At 44.3% G+C, this 20,084-nt stretch overlaps 1 protein-coding gene across 1 annotated transcript in view; it reads right to left on the bottom strand.

Annotated features, from left to right (window-relative positions):
* C10H1orf21 (chromosome 10 C1orf21 homolog) overlaps positions 1-20,084 on the bottom strand; it is a 227,892-nt gene that overhangs the window by 135,437 nt on the left and 72,371 nt on the right. The window contains exon 2 of the mRNA XM_059412763.1: positions 15,932-16,149. Within this exon, the coding sequence (XP_059268746.1) occupies positions 15,932-16,025 (94 nt within the window). The 5' untranslated portion in view covers positions 16,026-16,149. The remainder of the gene's footprint in view (positions 1-15,931; positions 16,150-20,084) is intronic.

Raw genomic sequence — 20,084 nt, 5'->3', positions numbered from 1 at the left:
CAGACACCCCTCATTTCTTCTCTTTACACTTTGAAAGGAAGTGTAAGACAACTGATAGGTTCTCATTGTGACCTACCAGATAAGGTATTATGAGGATTGAATAAATTATAAATAACAAAATACTTGATACAATGCCTGCACATAAAAAATATTCAATAAATATATAAACTTCTTTAAGAAAGTTTTCTAGATTATTTCCTTCCATAAACAGCACATTCGTCTTTATAAAAGTAAGGTTCATCATAGTGTGTTTTGAAAAAATAAAACAAAAAAATCCAAAAAAAATAAAACCAACCCATTTACTTAAATGTTTTAAAAAACTTCCTTTAGTAGGGCACCTTATGGTGTCTGCCTTCTGCTCAGGTCACGGTCTTGGGGTCCTGGGATCCAGCCCCTCTTTGGGACTCCCTGCTCAGCAGGGCATCTGCTTCTCCCTCCCTCTCCCCCCGGTTATGTTCTCTCTCTCTTTCTCTCAAAAAATAAATAAATAAAATAAAATAAAATAACTTCGTTTAGAAAGAGATGAGGAATATTTGGAAACTATAACAGAAGCACAAAGGCTCACTGGTGATCAGCCCCACCCAGAGATAACCATCATTCACCTTTCCTGGCAAACTGAGAGGCTTTCTTTACAGTCCATGCACGTATATATTGGATATATATTGCCATTTGATAGACAGTCATTCTATGAGTTTCATACCCAGCTCTTTCCATTTAACATCAGAGTACTTAATACAATGAACACATAAAAATGCCCAAACAAGGAAATGAAGCATTTACTATAGTAAACTCTCTTATCTTTATGTCCCCAAAAATCCAGAGTTTGGGATTAATTATTTGACACAATTAGGTTTTTACTGGGTTCACTGCCTCTCAAATAGAGGTGTCCTTGACCTTCCTTGGGCTCTGATGTAGGTTCTCCAGACTCTAGTCTACAGAAGCCAGCTCAGGAACAGGATACCACATGAGGGGTATCTTCCCACCAGTGTTCAGTGGTTGTTCGCCAATGAGATCAAAAAGAAATTCAGTGTGAAATAAGGCCCACAACATCTGTGTGCCTTCATCAGAGGCCTGCAGTGCACTGTCATGGGATGATCCTCAGGGTCAAGTTCATATTGAGAGCTGTGGGACAGAGGGCTGCCGCTGGCACACACAGAGCAGGCCAGGGTGGAAAGGCCGCCCATCCAACAGGGCTCAATAAGTCGGTGCTTGATGAATGAGAAAGGACAAGGTAGGTGATGCCAGGCTTTGTTCTTCCATTAGACTGCAAGTCCCTAGAACAGAGGAACTATATCTTGCATGTTTTTAAAAAAATCCCTTACTATGCCCAAAAGAGTGCCTTCCCTGCTTCCTCTTTCAAAGCACACATCCGTTCACTGAAGTTCTGAAGTCAGGCGTAGCTGAGTTCCTGACCAGACTCTAAGTTAACATACAACCTGTGTACACTTGGGCAAGTTATGTAACTTCTCACGGTCTCCACTCCCTCACCTACCACTAGGCGTGACAGCACCTCTCCTCCCATCACTGTTATTAATATCCACCTATTAATACCAAACGACTTACATGCTGGGCACTCGGTTATGTTAGGCAAGAGTGGTGTGTGATTACGTTATAAGCATTATCTTCAAGGAACTCACGGTCAATGATCATAAAAGACTGATGATTTACTGAACGATGGCTAGATTTTTCTCTAAGAAGGAAACGTCTTTATTTTCCCATAACATTTTCCTCTTCTTTCTACCCCCTAAAGCAGCCTGTATTTATTTTTTCCATTGTCCACAGTATTTGGGGACCTGTTGGGCCAATAGATACTCAATGTAGCACTTTCATTACACGTTTTCAAGTCCAATCTCTGTTTGTTGCTGAATTACTGCCTGTGCATAAATGGCGTCTTTTCTAAAATAGGATAAAGGCTTTGTGGGCAAGTTACCTCATTCTATTTCTGTCATATCTACCACCCACCAGATCGCAGGTCCTGTTCATAAACATGGATTCAGCTGGAACCATTCTAACTCTGTGACTGGCCAGTCAATGACTGCTGACTGACGATTACTGCTTCAGGAGATCCTAAGAGTTTGAAGCAATTTCCCTCACTATTTGGAACGCTGTTATCACAAACACAATTAAACTGTGACACCAGTTTATGATCACAAACTACTCACCCAGAAATATTTAACAGCTGAACTCTTGGGAACAATGGGTGGGTGAGTGAATGGTAGACCTCACCTTGCTCGGCCCCAGGGGGATGGACATGCCATTGTTACCTCCCATTGTGTCCTAATTCTCCCCTCTAAAGATTGCCAAAGACCAGGGGCTTATCAGCAGCGACAAGTTCCTGCAGCTCCTAAGTGAGTAACTATTGCCAGGTTTTTGTCTTTATTTCACCCCACGTGAAGAATTTACTTGTGACGTATGATGCACACAGAATCTATTTGAAGACACCACTGGTGTGCACTAGTAAGGAACAGAGTCGTGTTCGAATTCCCACATGGGACAAACACCACACCATCAAATTCTGTCCCAGACGGTTTGGTGGTGTTTTAATGGGAATACAGTCTTCACATGTAGACGAGGCTATATTCTGGGATCCGTGTTTTGGGGACTATGATTCTTAAAACTGAAGTGAGGCTAACCACTTCAAGAGCTTAAGGAATCAGCATCAAATCTTCTAGACTATATCTGTTCAGTGTTGTCTAAATTCTCAGCCCACTGTCTGATCTCTGACATAATTTTGATTCCTGTACTGCCTGCAGGAGCTTTTCAGTATTTGGGGGAAAAATTACAGTGTAAAATTTTCAAATATTTAAGACACTTGTTCTGATGTGGGATTCTCTAGTTATTTCCCCACTGGATTGGTAAAGCTTCCCAGTCTCCCTTTGACATATCTGACACACAACACATCCCTGAACCTTTTCAGTCTCTCAGCCTCTCACTCCTGCCCTACCTCTGTTCTTTGGTCTGCTACTTGTCTTTTAAGATTCAGCTGAGGGGCGCCTGGGTGGCTCAGTTGGCGAAGCATCTGCCTTTGGATCAGGTCATGATGCCAGGGCCCTGCGATCAAGCCCCGAGTTGGGCTCCCTGCTCAGCAGAGAGCCTGCTTCTCCCTCTCTGCCTGCTGCTCCCCCTGCTTGTGCTCTCCCTCTCTGTCAAATAAATAAATGAAATCTTAAATAAAGAAAACCAAAACACTCAGCCGAGATCTTAATCATCCTCTTTAAGAGTCTTCCTCTACTCCTGGGATAGAAGACCCTTCTGCATGATCGTCATCAGATACAAACATTCTCTTGAGATGTCCATCTGTGACATCATGATCCATTCCTAAAAAGCAGGGACCAGGCTTCCTTTATCTGTACAGTCTCAGTACCTAGCCCAGCGCCTACGCCACATGAGGTGGTCAATATGTGCTTAGTGGACAGAAGGACCTACTGGCCAGCAAGCGCCATTGGTCCGAGTCTATCTGTTCACCTGGGCAAACAGGTCTATTCGTCGAATCCCTGTGGCCCCGGGGCCATTTCCAGGGAGAGAACTTTCTCCTACAGGATCGATTGCACATTGCCCTGAAAGCACCACTGCCTGGCTTCGGAAAACAGAAACACAAAATTTTATTTATCAAAATAAACTGTTGTATCGAATGACAAATGTTGACCATCAAAGATTTAAGAAATTAAGAATCACCTGAGACTTCACAAGAGATTTGCCGTGGTTAATTTTTTGGTGAATAGCCTTCCCAAACATCTTTTTAAATACACAACGTTTTACATATATTTTAAACAAATGAAGTTTACGAACAAGATATGCTGTGTAAAACCCTTTACTATTTTCATTTATTAACACATCATGTACTTTTTTTGAATCTCAGTAAATATAGAGTAGGGTGGCTCAGTTGGTTAATCATCTGATTCTTCATCTCAGCTCGGGTCTTGATCTCAGGATCGTGAGTTCAAGTCCCGTGTCGGGCTCCACACCCAGTGTGGAGCCTACTTAAAAACAAACACACACTATGGTGAGTGCTGTAAAGTATGTAAACCTGGCGATTCACACACCTGTACCCCTGTGGCTAATAATCCATTATATGTTAATTAAAAAAAATAATTAAGAACAAACAAATAAAGAGTACCTTAATCTTTAATGGCTATATCTGATGTATGTTTCACCAGTGAGAAAGACCCTGGAGTGTACAGGTTTGCAGGCTCGTCCAACTATCTCCTTATGATAAATTCCTAGAAGTAGGATGGCTAGGGTGAAGGGCAGCTCATTCACATTCTATATGTATATGTATCTATAACTATTTGGTGCCCCTGCCAGATTCGCAGTTATAGCGTGAGATAGATGCCCATCCTTGCTAATTTGAATGGTGAAAAAGGTTTTGTTCTTTCTTTGGTGTCATTAATTTGATTGCTAAAAAGCTGTTATCTTTCTGTCATGTTTATTTTCCTTTTATATTTTTTCTTTTCAATTGCCTGGTAACAAACCCTGTCTACTTTTCAGTTGGAGCATTAGTTCTTTCCTTACAGGTTTAAGAATCTTTTTATACTAGTCTTACTATCCTTATCTATGTTAGAAATATTATTTTCACTCTGTTTGACATTTGTCTTTTAACGTAGTTAATGGTAGTTTTTGGTCATGCAGAGAATTTTAGATGGTAAAATTTATCAACTTTTCTTTATGGCATTGGATTTTGCAGCATTGTAGAAACCCCAAGATTATAAAAACACTCACCCATATAATTTTTCACCCACATTTTTTTCACCCATATTTTTTTATAGTACTTTAATGGTTCCATATTCCATCTTGATTCATCTGGAAAACTCTAATATGGAGTGAGGAGTTAAGGAATTCAAATTTTAATGGTAAACTTACAAAGTTTTTTTTTTTTAAGATTTTATTTATTTACTGGAGAGAGAGAGAATGAGCGAGACAGCATAAGAGGGGAGAGGGTCAGAGGAAGAAGCAGACTCCCTGTTGAGTTGAGAGCCTGATGCAGGACTCGATCCAGTGATTCCAGGATCATGACCTGAGCTGAAGGCAGTCACTTAACCAAATGAGCCACTCAGGAACCCTAGACTTATAAAGTATTTTTAAAGAATAAAACATGAATTGAAATAGTTTCAAATTTGTACATCTTTTTAGTTCAGTTAGTTATGGAAATATTTATTCAATTACAATCACTAAAGGCATCATCTGCGTCTGTTGTCTCCCGGCCTCTCCAGTGCTCCACCAAGAAATGTCCTTCTTTCTATAAATACCCTCACTGTGCGTGATAAACCCAGGAGTGGGAAAATGCTACTGCAGACACACACACATGTACACACACATGCAGAGATTTATGTGTGATAAATGAAAATGTATCTGTTAACTTCTAGGATGGAACTATTTTTTTAAAAACACTTTTGCAGGAATGAGGCATAACATCACACTCACCACTCAAGTCAGATACTTAAGGCTTCTGATTATTTTATGATTTTTGAAGATTTTATTTATTTGACAGAGAGAGAGAGCACACACAAGCAGGGGGAGTAGTAGGTAGAGGGAGAGGGAGAAGTAGGCTCTCTGCTGAGCAGGGAGCCTGACGTGGGACTCAATCCCAGGACCCTGTGTTCACAACCTGAGCCAAAGACAGACACTTAAGTGACTGAACCGTGAGGCGTGCCTTAAGTCTTCTGATTTAAGACACCCACATGGTCACACACACTCATATCTTATACAGAACAGAAGGTGTCAAAACAGAAAAAAGGGGGTGTCTGGGTGGCTCAGTGGGTTAAAGCCTCTGCCTTCGGCTCAGGTCATGATCCCAGGGTCCTGGGATCAAGCCCCGCATCAGGCTCTCTGCTCAGCAGGGAGCCTGCTTCCCCCACTCTCTCTCTCTGCCTACTTCTGATCTGTCAAATAAATAAATAAAATCTTTAAAAAAAAAAAAACAGAAAAAAAATTATAGAAATGCAATATATTTTAAATTATAGGAATTTAAATTACAGGAACACAAATATTTTAAAATACAAAATAAAGAGATAAGTATTATGTGGATAACTGACAAATTTTTCAGGCTTGGAGAATTACACATCTGGAATAGACATGTTGCTTCCCCAACCCCCCGGCATAATCAAGGGAAACTAAGCCTACTAATTCGATATTAGCAAACGGCGCTCACACAGTGCGTATCATGCAGCAAATCCTATTCTATATACTCATACATTGAATCTCCCAACGGTCCTCTGAAGGCAAGTAAATACCAGTTCTCTCCATATTAGACAGATGGGGAAACCAAGGCAAAGAGAGTAATTCGCCAAGGTACATGTTGGTGAGTAGCAATTCGAAACCAATTTGCCAACTCTCAGGCCTGTGCATTCACCATGACCGTGAATTTCAGGTTTCCTGAAAATAGCCCTACATATAACAATAGAGCCTTCAGATATCCTCAGTTAAAAGCCGGAGCTGAGCTCAAGCAGCTGGTTCGCGATTACTTCTCAAAGACTCTTGAGTGGAGGCTGGTTTAAATTTAATAGCAAAGACAGGTATATTCTTCCTGAGAGGGGGATCTCCCGTAGTTGAAGTCTGCAACCTCAGTTCCAGACAGTCCTGCTTGTTCAGGTAAGTGAAGTGGCGCGGCTCATGGCTTCATTTTCCTGAAATGGGGATAACGGGGGCGCCTGGGTGGCTCAGTGGGTTAAGCCTCTGCCTTCCGCTCAGGTCATGATCCCAGGGTCCTGGGATCGAGCCCCCGCAGCGGGCTCTCTGCTCAGCAGGGAGCCTGCTTCCCCCTCTCTCTCTGCCTGCCTCTCTGCCTACTTGAATCTCTGTCAAATAAATACATAAAATCTTTAAAAAAAAAAAAATGGGGATAACAAACTGTAGAATAGGAGTCTAAGTTGTTTTTATATCGTAATTCAGGGGCAAAAGAAACAATCACATTTCCGGCTCTGGGCACAAAAGGGAGGTGCTGAGCTGCTCTCTGCAGGGGAGAGCCAGGTCCAAAATGCGGGCTAAGTGTCCGACAGGTGCAGCCAGGTGAGCGCTGCTGGCGGGGGGAGGGAAGGGGGGGCCCGACCAGGTAAGTTACCAGGCAGGTGCTTACGGCAAAACCCATCCTTTCTGCCACATCAACCAGGATTCCAGGAAGCAGCCATTGTTTTTTAATTTCTGAATTCTGCGATGTCACTCAGGAGAAAATAACTCAGAGGAGAAATGCTGTGGGTAAAGAAACCCTCCCACCTTCTCTCGTGTTGCTGAGTCACTTTTTGAGAACTTCCCGCAACAGAGAACAAGCCTCGCCTGCAGCTCCAGTCCTCTGTGCCGTTCACTGGATGGTACCAGAGAGGTCTCCACTGCCTTCTCCGGGGCCAAGTTCTTTCTTATTTTCTGACTGCAAAAGGGCTCCAGGCAGCTATAGACAAGACCAGGCCCCTGGAGGAGCAAGAGAGCAACCGGAAGAAACCCTCTAGACATAAAACCGGAGGGACACCACCAAGGGCCCTGCCTGGATGTCCTTGCCAACGGTGTCTGTGCACTCAAAGGTTCCCTCACCCTGCAGTCAGGCTGCCTTGAACCCATCAGTGACAAATAGTCCCACTTTTCCACTCATCTCTCCATATAACATTAAACAATGGCAAGGGAAGGAAAAATAGTACTTGATTTTTTTTTTTTTTTAAGATTTATTTATTTATTTGAGAGCAAGAGGGAGAGAGAGAGAGAGAATCTCCAGCAGACTCCCCACTGAGCAGAGAGCAGAGTCTGATGCAGGGCTCAATCTCATGACCCTGAGATCATGAGCTGAGCTGAAATCAAGAGCTGGATGCTTTAACCAGCTGGGCCACCCAGGTGCCCAGAATTTTCTTTTTCCTTAAATATGGAAAGTATTATGCTCAGCAAAATAAGTCAATCAGAAAAAGACAATGATATGATTTCACTCATGTGGAATTTAAGAACAAAGAGGAGCATAGGAGAAGGGAGGGAAAAGAAAAGAAAAGAAAATCAGAGAGGGAGACAAACCATCAGATACTCTTAACTACAGGCAACAAACTGAGGGCCGCTGGTGGGGGGGCGGGGGTAACTGGGTGATGGGCCTCAGGGAGGACACGTGATGTGATGAGCACTGGGTGTTACACCTGGTGAATCACTGAACACTACCTCTGAAGCTAATAATACACTGTATGTTAACTAACTGAATTTACATTTTTAAAAAAGTATAGGATTTTCTTGACTTTCTGTTAATGGGAAACTCTTCCAAAGAAATTCAGATTGACTCTACCATCACGGCCACTCTAGCACAGTATATTTTGAGATGAGTGAGGGGCAAGAGTGAAGAGGTGGGCAAACCACTCACACCCTTCATTACTGCTTGGGGGCTAGTTATGCACAGGCTGCGTTCTCAGTGCTCTCCACTGTTAATTCATCTGATCTTCCACAGGACTCCGAAGGCTGGATTCCGTCACTATCTCTGTATCATACATGAAAACACCCGGGCACTGATGAAGTGGGGAAGCTGGAAGACCCCCCCAGCTAGAGAGCGAACTCACAATCACAGTTGTGTGCTCACCATACGGACCCGTCTCCTGCCAAAGCAACAGGCAGCTACCGGAGTGGCCGAGGAGCCCTGTGGGCCCCTTCCCTGAGCCAGGCACTGGGCTAAGAACGTTTACTCTGGAAGAGGATGATGTAATGCCCTGGCCAAGGTGGGCTGACGTCTGTAATTGCACGAGCTCCATGTGCACTTCAAGCCACTGACAGCTTTGTGAGGCTCAGCTCAAGACACTGGGGAATCCATGGTGTCTGGGTGGCTCAGTGGGTTAAGCCTCTGCCTTTAGCTCAGGTCATGATCCCAGGGTCCTGGGATTGAGCCCCGTATCGGGCTTTCTGCTCAGCGGGGAGCCTGCTTCCCCCTCTCTCTCTGCCTACTTGTGATCTCTCTCTCTCTCTCCGTCAAATAAATAAAATCTTAAAAAAAAAAAAAAAAAAGACACTGTGGAATCTTCAAAGATTAAACCCAGGGCCAGTTCCCTCACTCTTCTTTTTTTTTTTTTTAAGATTTTATTTATTTTATTTGACAGAGAGAGAGATCACAAGTAGGCAGAGAGGCAGGCAGAGACAGAGGAGGAAGCAGGCTCCCTGCTAAGCAGAGGGCCCGATGCGGGGCTCGATCCCAGGACACTGAGATCATGACCTGAGCCGAAGGCAGCGGCTTAATCCACTGAGCCACCCAGGCGCCCCATCCCTCACTCTTCTTGACTTAATTTTTTTTCCCCCTGCTTTCACGACCATGACCTGGCTCTATCACAAACCCAACAAACAGTTCTCCTGCCCCTAAGGTTCTTGACCAACTCAATGAAAGCAACAACAACAACCAAACAAAAGGTGGGTGAGCAGTGAGAGAGAAAGATTTCCTCTCTGATCCTTGGGAAATAACAATTTCAGAAGTCAACACAAGCTTCCCTGGGCCAGCAGAAGAAGTTACATGAGGCGCAGCTGAAGACGGACACTGACGAGAGCCGAGAGATGAGCACGCGACCCTGTGCTCTTCCTCTCCTGCTAAGCTGCTTCCCTGTCTCTGCCTTTCCCGTGGTCCCCAACACCCCACGCCCCCACCTGTCTCAGCCTAACTAACTCCTTTTCTCTTGAATTCCAGAGTAAGTAAACTCCAAAGCTGGAACTGGGAAGAAAAGGGAGCCCAAAACACCCAACACTTCCTTTCAGGGACTTAAACCAGCACCATCCAGTAGAAAAATAATGTGAGTTACGGATGTACTTTCAATATTTCTAGGAGCCACATTCAATGAGCAAAAAGAAACTGATGAAATTAATTTGAACAATGTATTTTACTTAACCCAATACATCCAAACTACTATTCACTTTGATATGTAATTAATTAAAAAAATCATTAATGAGCCATTTTATACTCTCTTTTATACAAAGTCCTTAAAGTCCTGTGTGTATTTCATGCCCATAGCATATCTCAATAAGAACAGGCATGTTTCACATGCTTCATATCAGAGGTGGCCAGAGGCTACTGGCCTGGATGGCACAAGAGGTAACATTATCCTGCTACTGTCTCACAAACACAAACACAGATTAATTTTAATTAATCTTCACTTCATGCAATCAGAAATTACTGCAGAAAGAAACAGGGAATTATTACTTCGCCTTCAACTGCTTTGACTTTCTGAATGAATGTGATCCATTCTCTTACATAATCCTCCCATAACCTGTGAAGTTGGTCCCTACAATACTTGAGATGGGTAACAGATTGGATAACACCCTCTCTCTCTCACACGCAGACACACACACACACACATACACACACACACACACACAGACAGTCCTGGTATATGCTCCCACTTTACACAGCTAAGCATCAGAATTGCACTGAAGCTACACAGTAATACAGAATCCAGGGGAGACAAAGTAGCCAAAATCTTGCTTTACTGCTTGCCTTTTATATTTGGTCTTACACTGCTATTTCAGAAGAATTTACTGTAATCATCTAAACACCTCCACTTAAGGGAACATTTATAAACCTCAAACTCTCTTGGCCCTTCAGCCAAACTCAGCCACCTAGTCACACGGGGAAGCCGGCCCACCAGGGCCCACCCCGATTCCCAAACAATCTCTCTGTCTCCAGCTCCCACAGTTCTGGGAACCCTGGTTTCCCTCAAGACCTACAGTCCCTGCCTTCAGGAGCCTAACTGGCTCATAAGAGAGATAACACATATACACAAATAATGAGATGAGACGTATCAAGAAATAAGCCAAATACCTAAGTATGTAAAGAGGTATCCTGGGATGGCAGGAAAACGATACTTTCTGAAGGTATGAGAAAGGCTTCATGCAAGTGTGGGTGAAGTTGGGAAGAACAGCTGAGGTCATGGCGTACCAGAAGGCCTGGGAGACAGGTGTGTCCAAGGTCACAGGGCAAGCTGTCCAGTCTGGCTGAGGAACAGGGAACATGAAGGACAGAGCGTGAAACAAGGCTGCCAAGGTGGCTATGAGCCCTTGTAAGGCATGTTCACTAAGGACTTAGGATTTTACTGGCTAAAGAACCAGGTGCCACAGAAAGTTCTGGAGCAGGAGAATGAACACGGGCAGAGGAGCACTTAGAAAAACCTGACAGACTCCAACAGTGGCGCAAAAAATTGACAATTAAAAATGAACGACAAAGAAAATCCCAGAAGAAAACAAACAACCAAGGGGGCTCATGGCGCTCGGTTTGGAGATACTGCGCCATTCCGGGTGACGGGCTGTGGCAACAGCAAGAGAAGAGCTTCTGGGGAGAGCGGCAAGAGTCACTGAAGCCGGAAAAGGCAAATTAAAGCCTACATTCCTGGAAGAATGGTGGTGACCTTCAGGCAAACAGTAAAGTCAATGTAAGTAAAGAGCTTTCTCCTCTTGGGGTGGGCGGCAGGAGAGATAATGAACTCAGGTTTGAGGTGTTAATTTCTCCAGTAAGACTTGAATCTGTTCCGTGCACCTACTTTAATAGTCTAAGAGAATGGCTGTTAAAAGAATCCAGTAAGCACTTGGATTCCCTTTAGAACTTGCTTAACTAGTTGATGATAACTTGAACCTGTTAGTCACCCCTCTGTGGCAAGCTGGTTTTGGCAATCTGCTCAGCTGTCCTCTGATTGACCTCGGCACATTGGCCCTGACATCTGGGAAGGAAAATTCCAATCTGGAGACGGGGCTTTCTGGTCTGGATTGTACTTCTCAACAGGCCACATGGATGTGAGGCACAACCTTAGATCTGAAACTTCTTATGCTTCAGTATTTAAAGGGAAGGAAAGTCTACAGGTAAACGTCAGTGATAAAGTTCCTTGGTAGTGACCTCCTGAATTCTGTGAAATCTAAGAGTCAAGATGCTCTTTGGTCAGTTCATCCTCTTTGGTGGAATAGTCTAGACATATTCTGTAACACACATTTGGAGTGGTCGGTCTTCTAGGTAACCAAAACATCACAGAGACCAAACTGCTTCATAAAAATGGAAATTACCATTTGTAAAAACACACTGTTTATCAACGCTCCTCAGCATGTCCTTAGAAGCTATGAAATTAAATTCACACCTTTAGGAAAAGGATCAAATGTGTGTGTGTACACACACTCAGAGACACATACTTCAGAGCCATCTCCAAATATGCCATCCTTCACAGACTTTGTCAACTCTTCAAGAACAAGCAATAGTAACATTTTTTAAACATTTAAAAAACAGCTTCTAAAAAGTGAAATGAGGCAACTTTATTCAGTAAAAAAACAGAGCAGTGATTCAAAAAGCAGACTCTAACTGTCCAGGTTGGAATATAATCCAGTCATGGGGTTCTCACTGCCTCTCTCAGTGGCTGAGGTAACTAGTATCCAAAGATGGCCGCCAACAATTCCTTAGACTCAATAGATGGAGACCTCTAGATCTCCTGACTCTGGGATGGTCCTGAAACTTGCTTTAGACAATAGAATGGTGCAAAAGTGACATTCTTGGACTTACAAGTCTAGGTATTCATCGGCCCGACAGCTTCCACTTCCTCTACCAGCCACCTCATGAAAAGTTTGACTTTCTAGCTGGAGAGACTTGAAGCCATCTTAGTTAGGTGAACCCCACTGAGTGCCCAGCTAAGTGTTGCCACCTGATTGAACCGAGGCAAAAACAGCAGAGGAACCCAGGCACCCACAGAATTGTGATAAATAATAAACCGGTGCTTGTTTCAAGCTACTAAGTGTGGAGTTCTTTGTCATGAGGTAACATGTTACAAAACAATGGGTGACAAAGATATCAAGTGAGTAAAAGTGAGCCAGATCTGCTAGTCACCTGGGACCATCTGTGATCATACTAGGATTCTGTATACTTGCTCTGCTTGCAAATTAAAATTTAAGTGGAGAAACACAGACAGGACCTTATCGGGTCATATACATACTCTAGAATTTAGTAACACTAGGATAAAGGCACTGATGTTCAGTCTGCCCTCTGACAATTTTAACGCCAGAGCCCTGTGGGACTATCAAAACCATCTCCCTTGCCCAGTTCAAGAAGCTCTCTTCCTCCTTGTTCTGCTGTCTCTAACACCATGCCACAAACCCACCAATGTTTATGTCAGAAAGAGTAACAAGATGATGGATGCTGAAGTGAACAAAATGTCCGTGTAAGTACTGGGAGGCTGAAAAAATGCTCAGACTGCATGAACTGAACGGAGCCACACAGACAGCCATGACTGAGGAGGCTGGGGGCACAGCGAATTGTCAGCCCCGATTCTCGACTCTTCCCCACATCCACACCCTCGTCACAAATGCATCGTGTTCAGATGGGTTTCTCTGAGTCTTGTCTTTGAGCGCATTTGTGTGACTTGAGTTGACCAGTAAAATGTGCATGTGACACTGGGCCAGCTGAAAGCCCAAGGTTAAGAGGCATCTTGTGTACTGCTTGCACTTTTATGCTTCTGCAAAAGAAGAGCATGCCCCCTCTCCCCTCCTGCAGCTCACTGGTCCCAGGAGGAAGATGAGAGAGACATGGAGCAGAGCCACTCCAGCTGACTCACCAACTCGTGATCAAGAAAGACAGGCTCATTGTTGAACGCCGCTGAGATCTTAAGGTTGTCTGATACCCAGCGATAGTTGACTAATGGAAAAGTCCTTTATTAGACGCCAACATTTGCCAAATACACATCGTACTTTAGAATAATAGAAAGTCTCCTTGCCTATTAAAGCTGAAACCGATTATCGACTGGATGGTGAGGTGGTCTCACTGCGAGACAGAATATAAGGGCAATATACTATCACTGGTTTTTGCTCTTACAGTCTATCTTTCTAAAGACTGTAAAATGGTATTCAAAGTTCTCTATAATTTAACCCTTAGTTTTCTAGCCAATTCTCTCCCACTTAAATTTTACATTCCATTCCAACTGGATTATTTATAATTCTCAATAAGTCTCACATCACCTCTAGCCTTTCGTCACCCAGTTCCTTCCTGCACCCTTCATCTAACAAGTTTAGATTCTTCTGGTCCTTTAAGGCCAGGTTTAGAGGTCACCTCTAGAAATCTACTCTGATCCCGCCTTTTAAGGCAATCTCTCCATCCCCTTGACTCTTACCACGATGTATGTCTTTTCCTCTCCTGGTACATGGCTTATTTTGCCTCATAACATTTCCTCATCCTCTCATGAAGTCCTAGAAAGGGAGATTTACGTATCATTTACTTCTGCACTCCCTCCCCCATGGCATTTAGCAAAAGGTCTCGGCCTATCCTATACAGGCCAGTCAATACTCTTTTGCACTGAAGAATGAGTGACCGATGGGAGGCAGCAGGGTGCCGGGCATCGACACTGAGAGAAGCAACATGGACCCTGGAGTCAGAGCGACCTGAGTCTGTGGTTTCGTAGCTGGGCAACTTGGGACCGGTTAGTCTCTCTGTGCTTCAGCTTCCAAATATGTAAAACTGGGATGACACATCTTTCACAGGATTGTTGTGAAAAATGCACCATGAAAATGAGTGTATAAATGCTTCAGCATGTTCGACATATGGAGGCAGCTCCATTAATGGTAGCTCTTGTTACAAAAATGATAATGACACAGAATATCACGTAGAAGCTAATTTGAACAAATGCTTGATACTAGATTATGTTCTCTTAATAGTTAAGTGTTTGGGAGTGACGGAATGATGCTCGTCCAATTAACTGTTTTCCCAGGAACTGGTCTCAGTGATCTGAGTCAAGTTTTAGTTAAATGCTCCCACACTACTTTTCCCCACTGTTCTGAATTTTCTAGGCAGTCGCCACCAGAAGCAAATTTGTTCCAGGCAACACATACATTTCCTTGAAACGACACAACACAAAGTCCTCCTCCCATATACACTAGCCTACTTTTAGCAGAGCAGCTACCTTCCCACGGTACCCCAATTCTTCACCGGGGACCGGCACAACCATCAGGAGGGACCAAAATGCCGTAGAGTGACTTGCCAGTGTCTGAACACAGGAGTACCGTGCATGGGTCCAGTCGTGGGTGATGTCAAAGTAACTCAGCCAAACTCCTATGTCTGCCTTCCTAACTGGAATTTTGTACTAACCCACAACCATGTGGCTCCAGAGCAATTGCAGATCTTCTAAGGAACAAACTCATCGCCAGGCACACTGAGAAGCCTGAAAGTGGCCAGGCCATTGATGTTCAGGAGTGAACGGGGCTTCGTGTGCTCTTCAGGGCGGGCTCAGCAGTTCCTGGACCGGGGGGACCATTGTTATCTCAACCCACTGACTATGGCCTCAGGGAAGACAGACTCGGTGTCACCAGGTTTCCTGAAGAAATTTGGGGGTTTTACATGAAGCATCCTGAGTTTTATATGCTGCCTTGCTTTTTATTTTGTAATTCTTTGGGAGCCAAAGAAAATATATTTGCAAACCAGACGTGGCCATGGGTTGGCAGGTTGTGACCTTTGCACGAGATATTCTACACTTGATCTTAGCCAAAAGGCCGAGAAGCGATGCACAAGATATTCTAAAGTCACTTTGATTCATCACAAAACAGTTAAAAGACAATTACTAAATTCACTGTATTTGTATTTTTTAATCTGAAAAAAATGCACACAAAAAGCCCCATAAAGAGTAACTAGGAGCCCTAAGAAACACCTCACTCTCTCATGTACTTTTGGACGACTGTGTTTTCGGTCGTACAGCGCTCCTCTACCAGGACTCCCTGTTGCTGCTGTCCTCTGTACCCATCCAGTTACTTAAAGCTTGACTTCAGTGTTAGTTTCTGTATAAAACCTCCATAACACTCCTCAGAATCCTCTATGTATAAATTACTACAGAAACTGCCCCACGTAAAAGATCTGCCCTGATTTCTAGCCAAATCTCATCAGCCCTTTACCAGCACCACCCACCACCCCCAAACACTACAAGTATTTGCTCTGACTCTGGAAAAAGTGAAGGCCGGGGTCAGGAGGTCAAGGGTCAAGTTCAACGGCACTCACCGCCAAACACATCTCCGTTCTGGTAGTTCTTCCCTTTCTGGGCTTCCTCTTCATTTTGAACAGTGGCAACATGCTTGGCAGAGGCACAGCCCATAGTCTCATTCGGTCAGCTTCAGCCGGGCTGAACTGCAAATCATCTCTACAGACACGGGGACATTTTTTTTCTTTAAACACAAAGAAAATCCACCTTCCTGCTGAGTCGGTCAGGATGTGTGCACCTGCAAGAGCAGAAAGCTGGATCAGAACGAGGGTAGCAAAAGCCTGTGTCTCAGTGTCCCCCGCTGTGTGATCGGCAATGCACAAGGAGTCCTGCCTGACCTCGGCGCATGGGGAGGGGGTAACTGGTGCTGAGGAGGAAAGGCAACACGGCCCCCTTTTGCCTGAAAGTCACTCAGAAAGCAAGACCAGAAGGCATGGCCCCTGTACAACACATGGCTGAACTCCTTGAGGAGATAACAAAAACATATGTATTTGTTTATTGAAATAAATATTGGGGCACTACTCCTTATTACACATAAAGTGCATGTATGTTTGCTAATGTTCTGGAATCTCAAAAACCTTCAGAGTAAGGAAAAGTACATTCATGAGCTCCACCCAGCTCAGGAAACTGGTGGGAAAAATTCTCCATCTTCCCCCTCCTTCCTTGCAAGCCGGCTCTTTTCAGATCCTCAATTTTTTTCCAGGACGAAGCAGCCTTCCTCGACAGGCTGAAATATGGGCTAATTTATATATTTCTGGTGGGTTCTGGAAGGAACTCCGTGTCCCTCCGTGACAGTGTTTTGGAGGATGAAGGAAGGTGATGGAGGCAGGGATTCACACTTACTCGTGTCCATGCTCTGAGCAGCTAGCTGAATGCTTTAAGGATTGAGAAGATGTGGGAAGATCGAAAAAGAAAAGGCAATTGCCCACCTCTTACTGGAGGCTCTGTCCGTCTACTGAACCACTAACAAAGACTGAAAGAATTTATGGATAAACACAAAGAAGATAGTCTTCTAGTTTATGTAAGTAAATATACTTTCCCCACTCCACCCAAGGTCACTGCTCAGATTCTCAGGGTTTGCTCTGTATGATTTTATTCTTTCGTTCTTTTCCAGCCATTCCAATCTTGCAGACAACTTAGGCCAGTCGCACAGACGTCTGCCTGAATATCCACCCATTCCTTCATCTCCATCCATCCCACTGTAGCTCGGGCCCCCACCGCTTTACACCCAAGCAGAGCGAAAGAAGCATCAGGCCACGCACCCGACACGGATGGGCGCCTGCGTCCCCTACAGCCCTCTCCCCTTTATGAACAACTGATGGTTTGCTCAGCCTCAGGAACAGGGCTCTAGAAACTGAAACACAGCCCCAGGCATATCCTAGGGCACCCATGGACAGAGAAATCTAATCACTTAAGCCATAAAATCTCAGCTCGGGGAATTTTTCAAATTCATCGGATACTGAAAGGTAATTCCAAATCAATCTCAAAAACAAACTTAGATACAAAGGTAATGATCTTCAATGAAGCCAAGCAAACACAAATTGCAGTATCGACTCTGTGGGTATAACACCAGTCCTGTCTTTCTGTACTTTCTCATACTATCTCCTAGCATTGGCTCATGACTGGGAGGATAGGATTAGGGTTAGTTGATCAAATTTTACAAAAAAGGAAGATTTTTTTTAATTCCCCAGACAGTTGATGTTTATAGTTTTTCTACGTGATTGGGTAACCTCTTGTTAACACGTTTTCATATTTGTAAATCTAGCTGGAGTGCGCGCACACATACACACACACACACACACCCCACATTTAGCAGTGATGTGTCTAAAGCTAGAATATTTTGATCTGATGGTCTATTCATACCAGTCTGTACAGCTCAGGGGCTTGATGGGGGCAATGTGCATGCGGGAGACATTTTTTAATGTTGTGAAGAAGGGTCATGATAGAGGTTTCACAGGAATATGGCAATACAGAATTTAAAAAAAAAAGAGAGAGAGAGAGAGAGAAGAAATTATGACTGGGCAAAGACAGGAGCTAAAAGAGGAAGTAGTATTTTGTAGAGACTTAGCAGTCCAGTAAGGCTCAAAGGGCAGTAGCATCATCTAGACCTAGGGAAGTGCCTAAGTGAAGACACTAGAATGTAGAAGGGTGGGCGTGGGAGTGTGCGCCCCCGAGTCCAGACTCACCCTTGCTGGGTGGGAAGAGGTAGGAGCGGGTCAGGGAAGGGGGTGGCTTCCTGCTTGCGTGGCTGATGCTTTGTGAAGGGCCTTATCCAACTTCAAGATAAGGACGTCTCTCCGGGGCAAAGCTGGGCACACTTGGAGAGATATTAAACTAGCAGTGCAGAAATCCATTCTGTCGGCCTAACACAGATTTTGAAGAAACATCACTGACATATGAGACAAGAAGAATGAGAGAGGGAATTCAGTTCCGAAGGCAGAAGAAGGGAAAAATTCCTCTCCAACCAAGAAGCTGCTGGGGCTTGTGGCCGCCGCCACCATGCTCCCCAAGCCAGCCCTTTCTCGGGGGCTGACCTCCCTCAGTGTCCCTCCAGCATCACCACCTAAGGGAACAGGTGTAGGCCCAGCACAAATTCCTCAGTTTCCAGAAAGGACTGTGGGCAAACAAGCTCACGAGTCCACAGGAGAACAAGCTGAAGAGAGGAGGGAAACCTTCCGTTGCCACCTCTTCAAAACAAAGTAAGAACCGGAAGGAGAATGGGAAACACTAACAGAGTCCCTGAAGGACAGGGGTGACCCAAGGGGACCCGACAACTGTCCTCTCTGGGCGTCCCCCTCGCTTTCCTTGTCCTCATTCCAAATTTCTGTTTACCACCTCACAGGCTACCCAAGAAGTTCGTGTAAGGATCTAAGACGTGAATTATCCTTTGCTACCTCCTGAAAAGCATTATGTGGTGTTTCTTCTGTGCTTTAAGAGTTGTGTTTGTATCAAAAAGTCTTACTTGAATTTGAAAAGGTGAAATCACACGAGAATCAGACCGCAGCAGGCTAACAAACATAAAACGTGTAAGAATACCTTTTGGAAGGACTTCCCTGCTATTCAGGCACGGAGGTGAGGGGCATGTTAATAAGCAGATTAGACATGATTTACATCCAATTCAAGTGATGACTCAGGAAGCTTCCATTGAATTATATTTTTTAAAAGGCATGCATGTTCGGTATGAGTTCTCTCTGAATCCTAACTAGGTCGCAATTCTGTTTTCGAAACACACACCCTCTGTATTTTACAGCAGTGATTTAATGAGTGGTGTTTTCAAGTTTTACATCATCAGAAATATATTTTAATATTTTGCCTTTGGGAGGGGACCGCAGAGGGGAGACGAAGACAGAGAATCTTAAGCAAGCTCCATTGCCCCGCGTGGAGCTGGACACGGGGCTCGATCTCACAGCCCCGTGATCATGACCTGGGCCGAAATCAAAAGTCAGATGCTTCATCAAATGAGCCACCCAGGTGCCCCAATATTTTGCCCATTTTGAAGGTTATAATTATGAAGTCATCTAAGAGGCAGAAGATCTCTAATTCATAAAGTTAACCACAGATCAGTAGGGAAAGCACTTTACTGTGTCACCTAAATCCTGTGCTTAAGCAATCGTCCAATCATTCATTCATTTAATCAACAAATACCTACTAAAAACTACTAGGTGTCTGGCAAGCTTGGGTTATACACAAGATTCAGTTTTGCCCCCTATCCCCACAGAACACGAAGATTTGCAAAGCAGCGGCCACAGTGGTGGTACAGCCACCACAGGTCAAGTCCAGGAAAAGAAATGAGTTCATCCCAGGGGCACCAGATTCAGCCTTGAGGGAGGGAATGTCGAGAGAGATCACGCTTGGGGCCTGAGCACAGCTGACGAATCATCACGAAAACACCCCTGCACGGCCCCTTTCATAGCCTGATACGATGTCACAGTTGCATTTCTCCCGAACATCCTCCCACTTAGATCCCACCGAGACCTCAAACCGAGCAGACCCTCGGAAATGACCCCCTAATGACCACAGTAATCTGCCCTAAATGCTTCCCTCTTGTTTGTATTATCTCTCCCGAAACCCTAGCATTTTTTTTTTAAAGCTTCTATTTTCTCATTGGCTTTGCTCAGCTTTTCTCTGCCAAGCCCTAAACCCTCTGTGCATGCCCCTTCCTGAAACCACAGC

The sequence above is a fragment of the Mustela nigripes genome, chromosome 10 (genome assembly GCF_022355385.1).
Source record: "Mustela nigripes isolate SB6536 chromosome 10, MUSNIG.SB6536, whole genome shotgun sequence".
Lineage (NCBI taxonomy): Eukaryota > Metazoa > Chordata > Mammalia > Carnivora > Mustelidae > Mustela > Mustela nigripes.
This window is presented reverse-complemented; position numbering and strand designations above follow the sequence as displayed.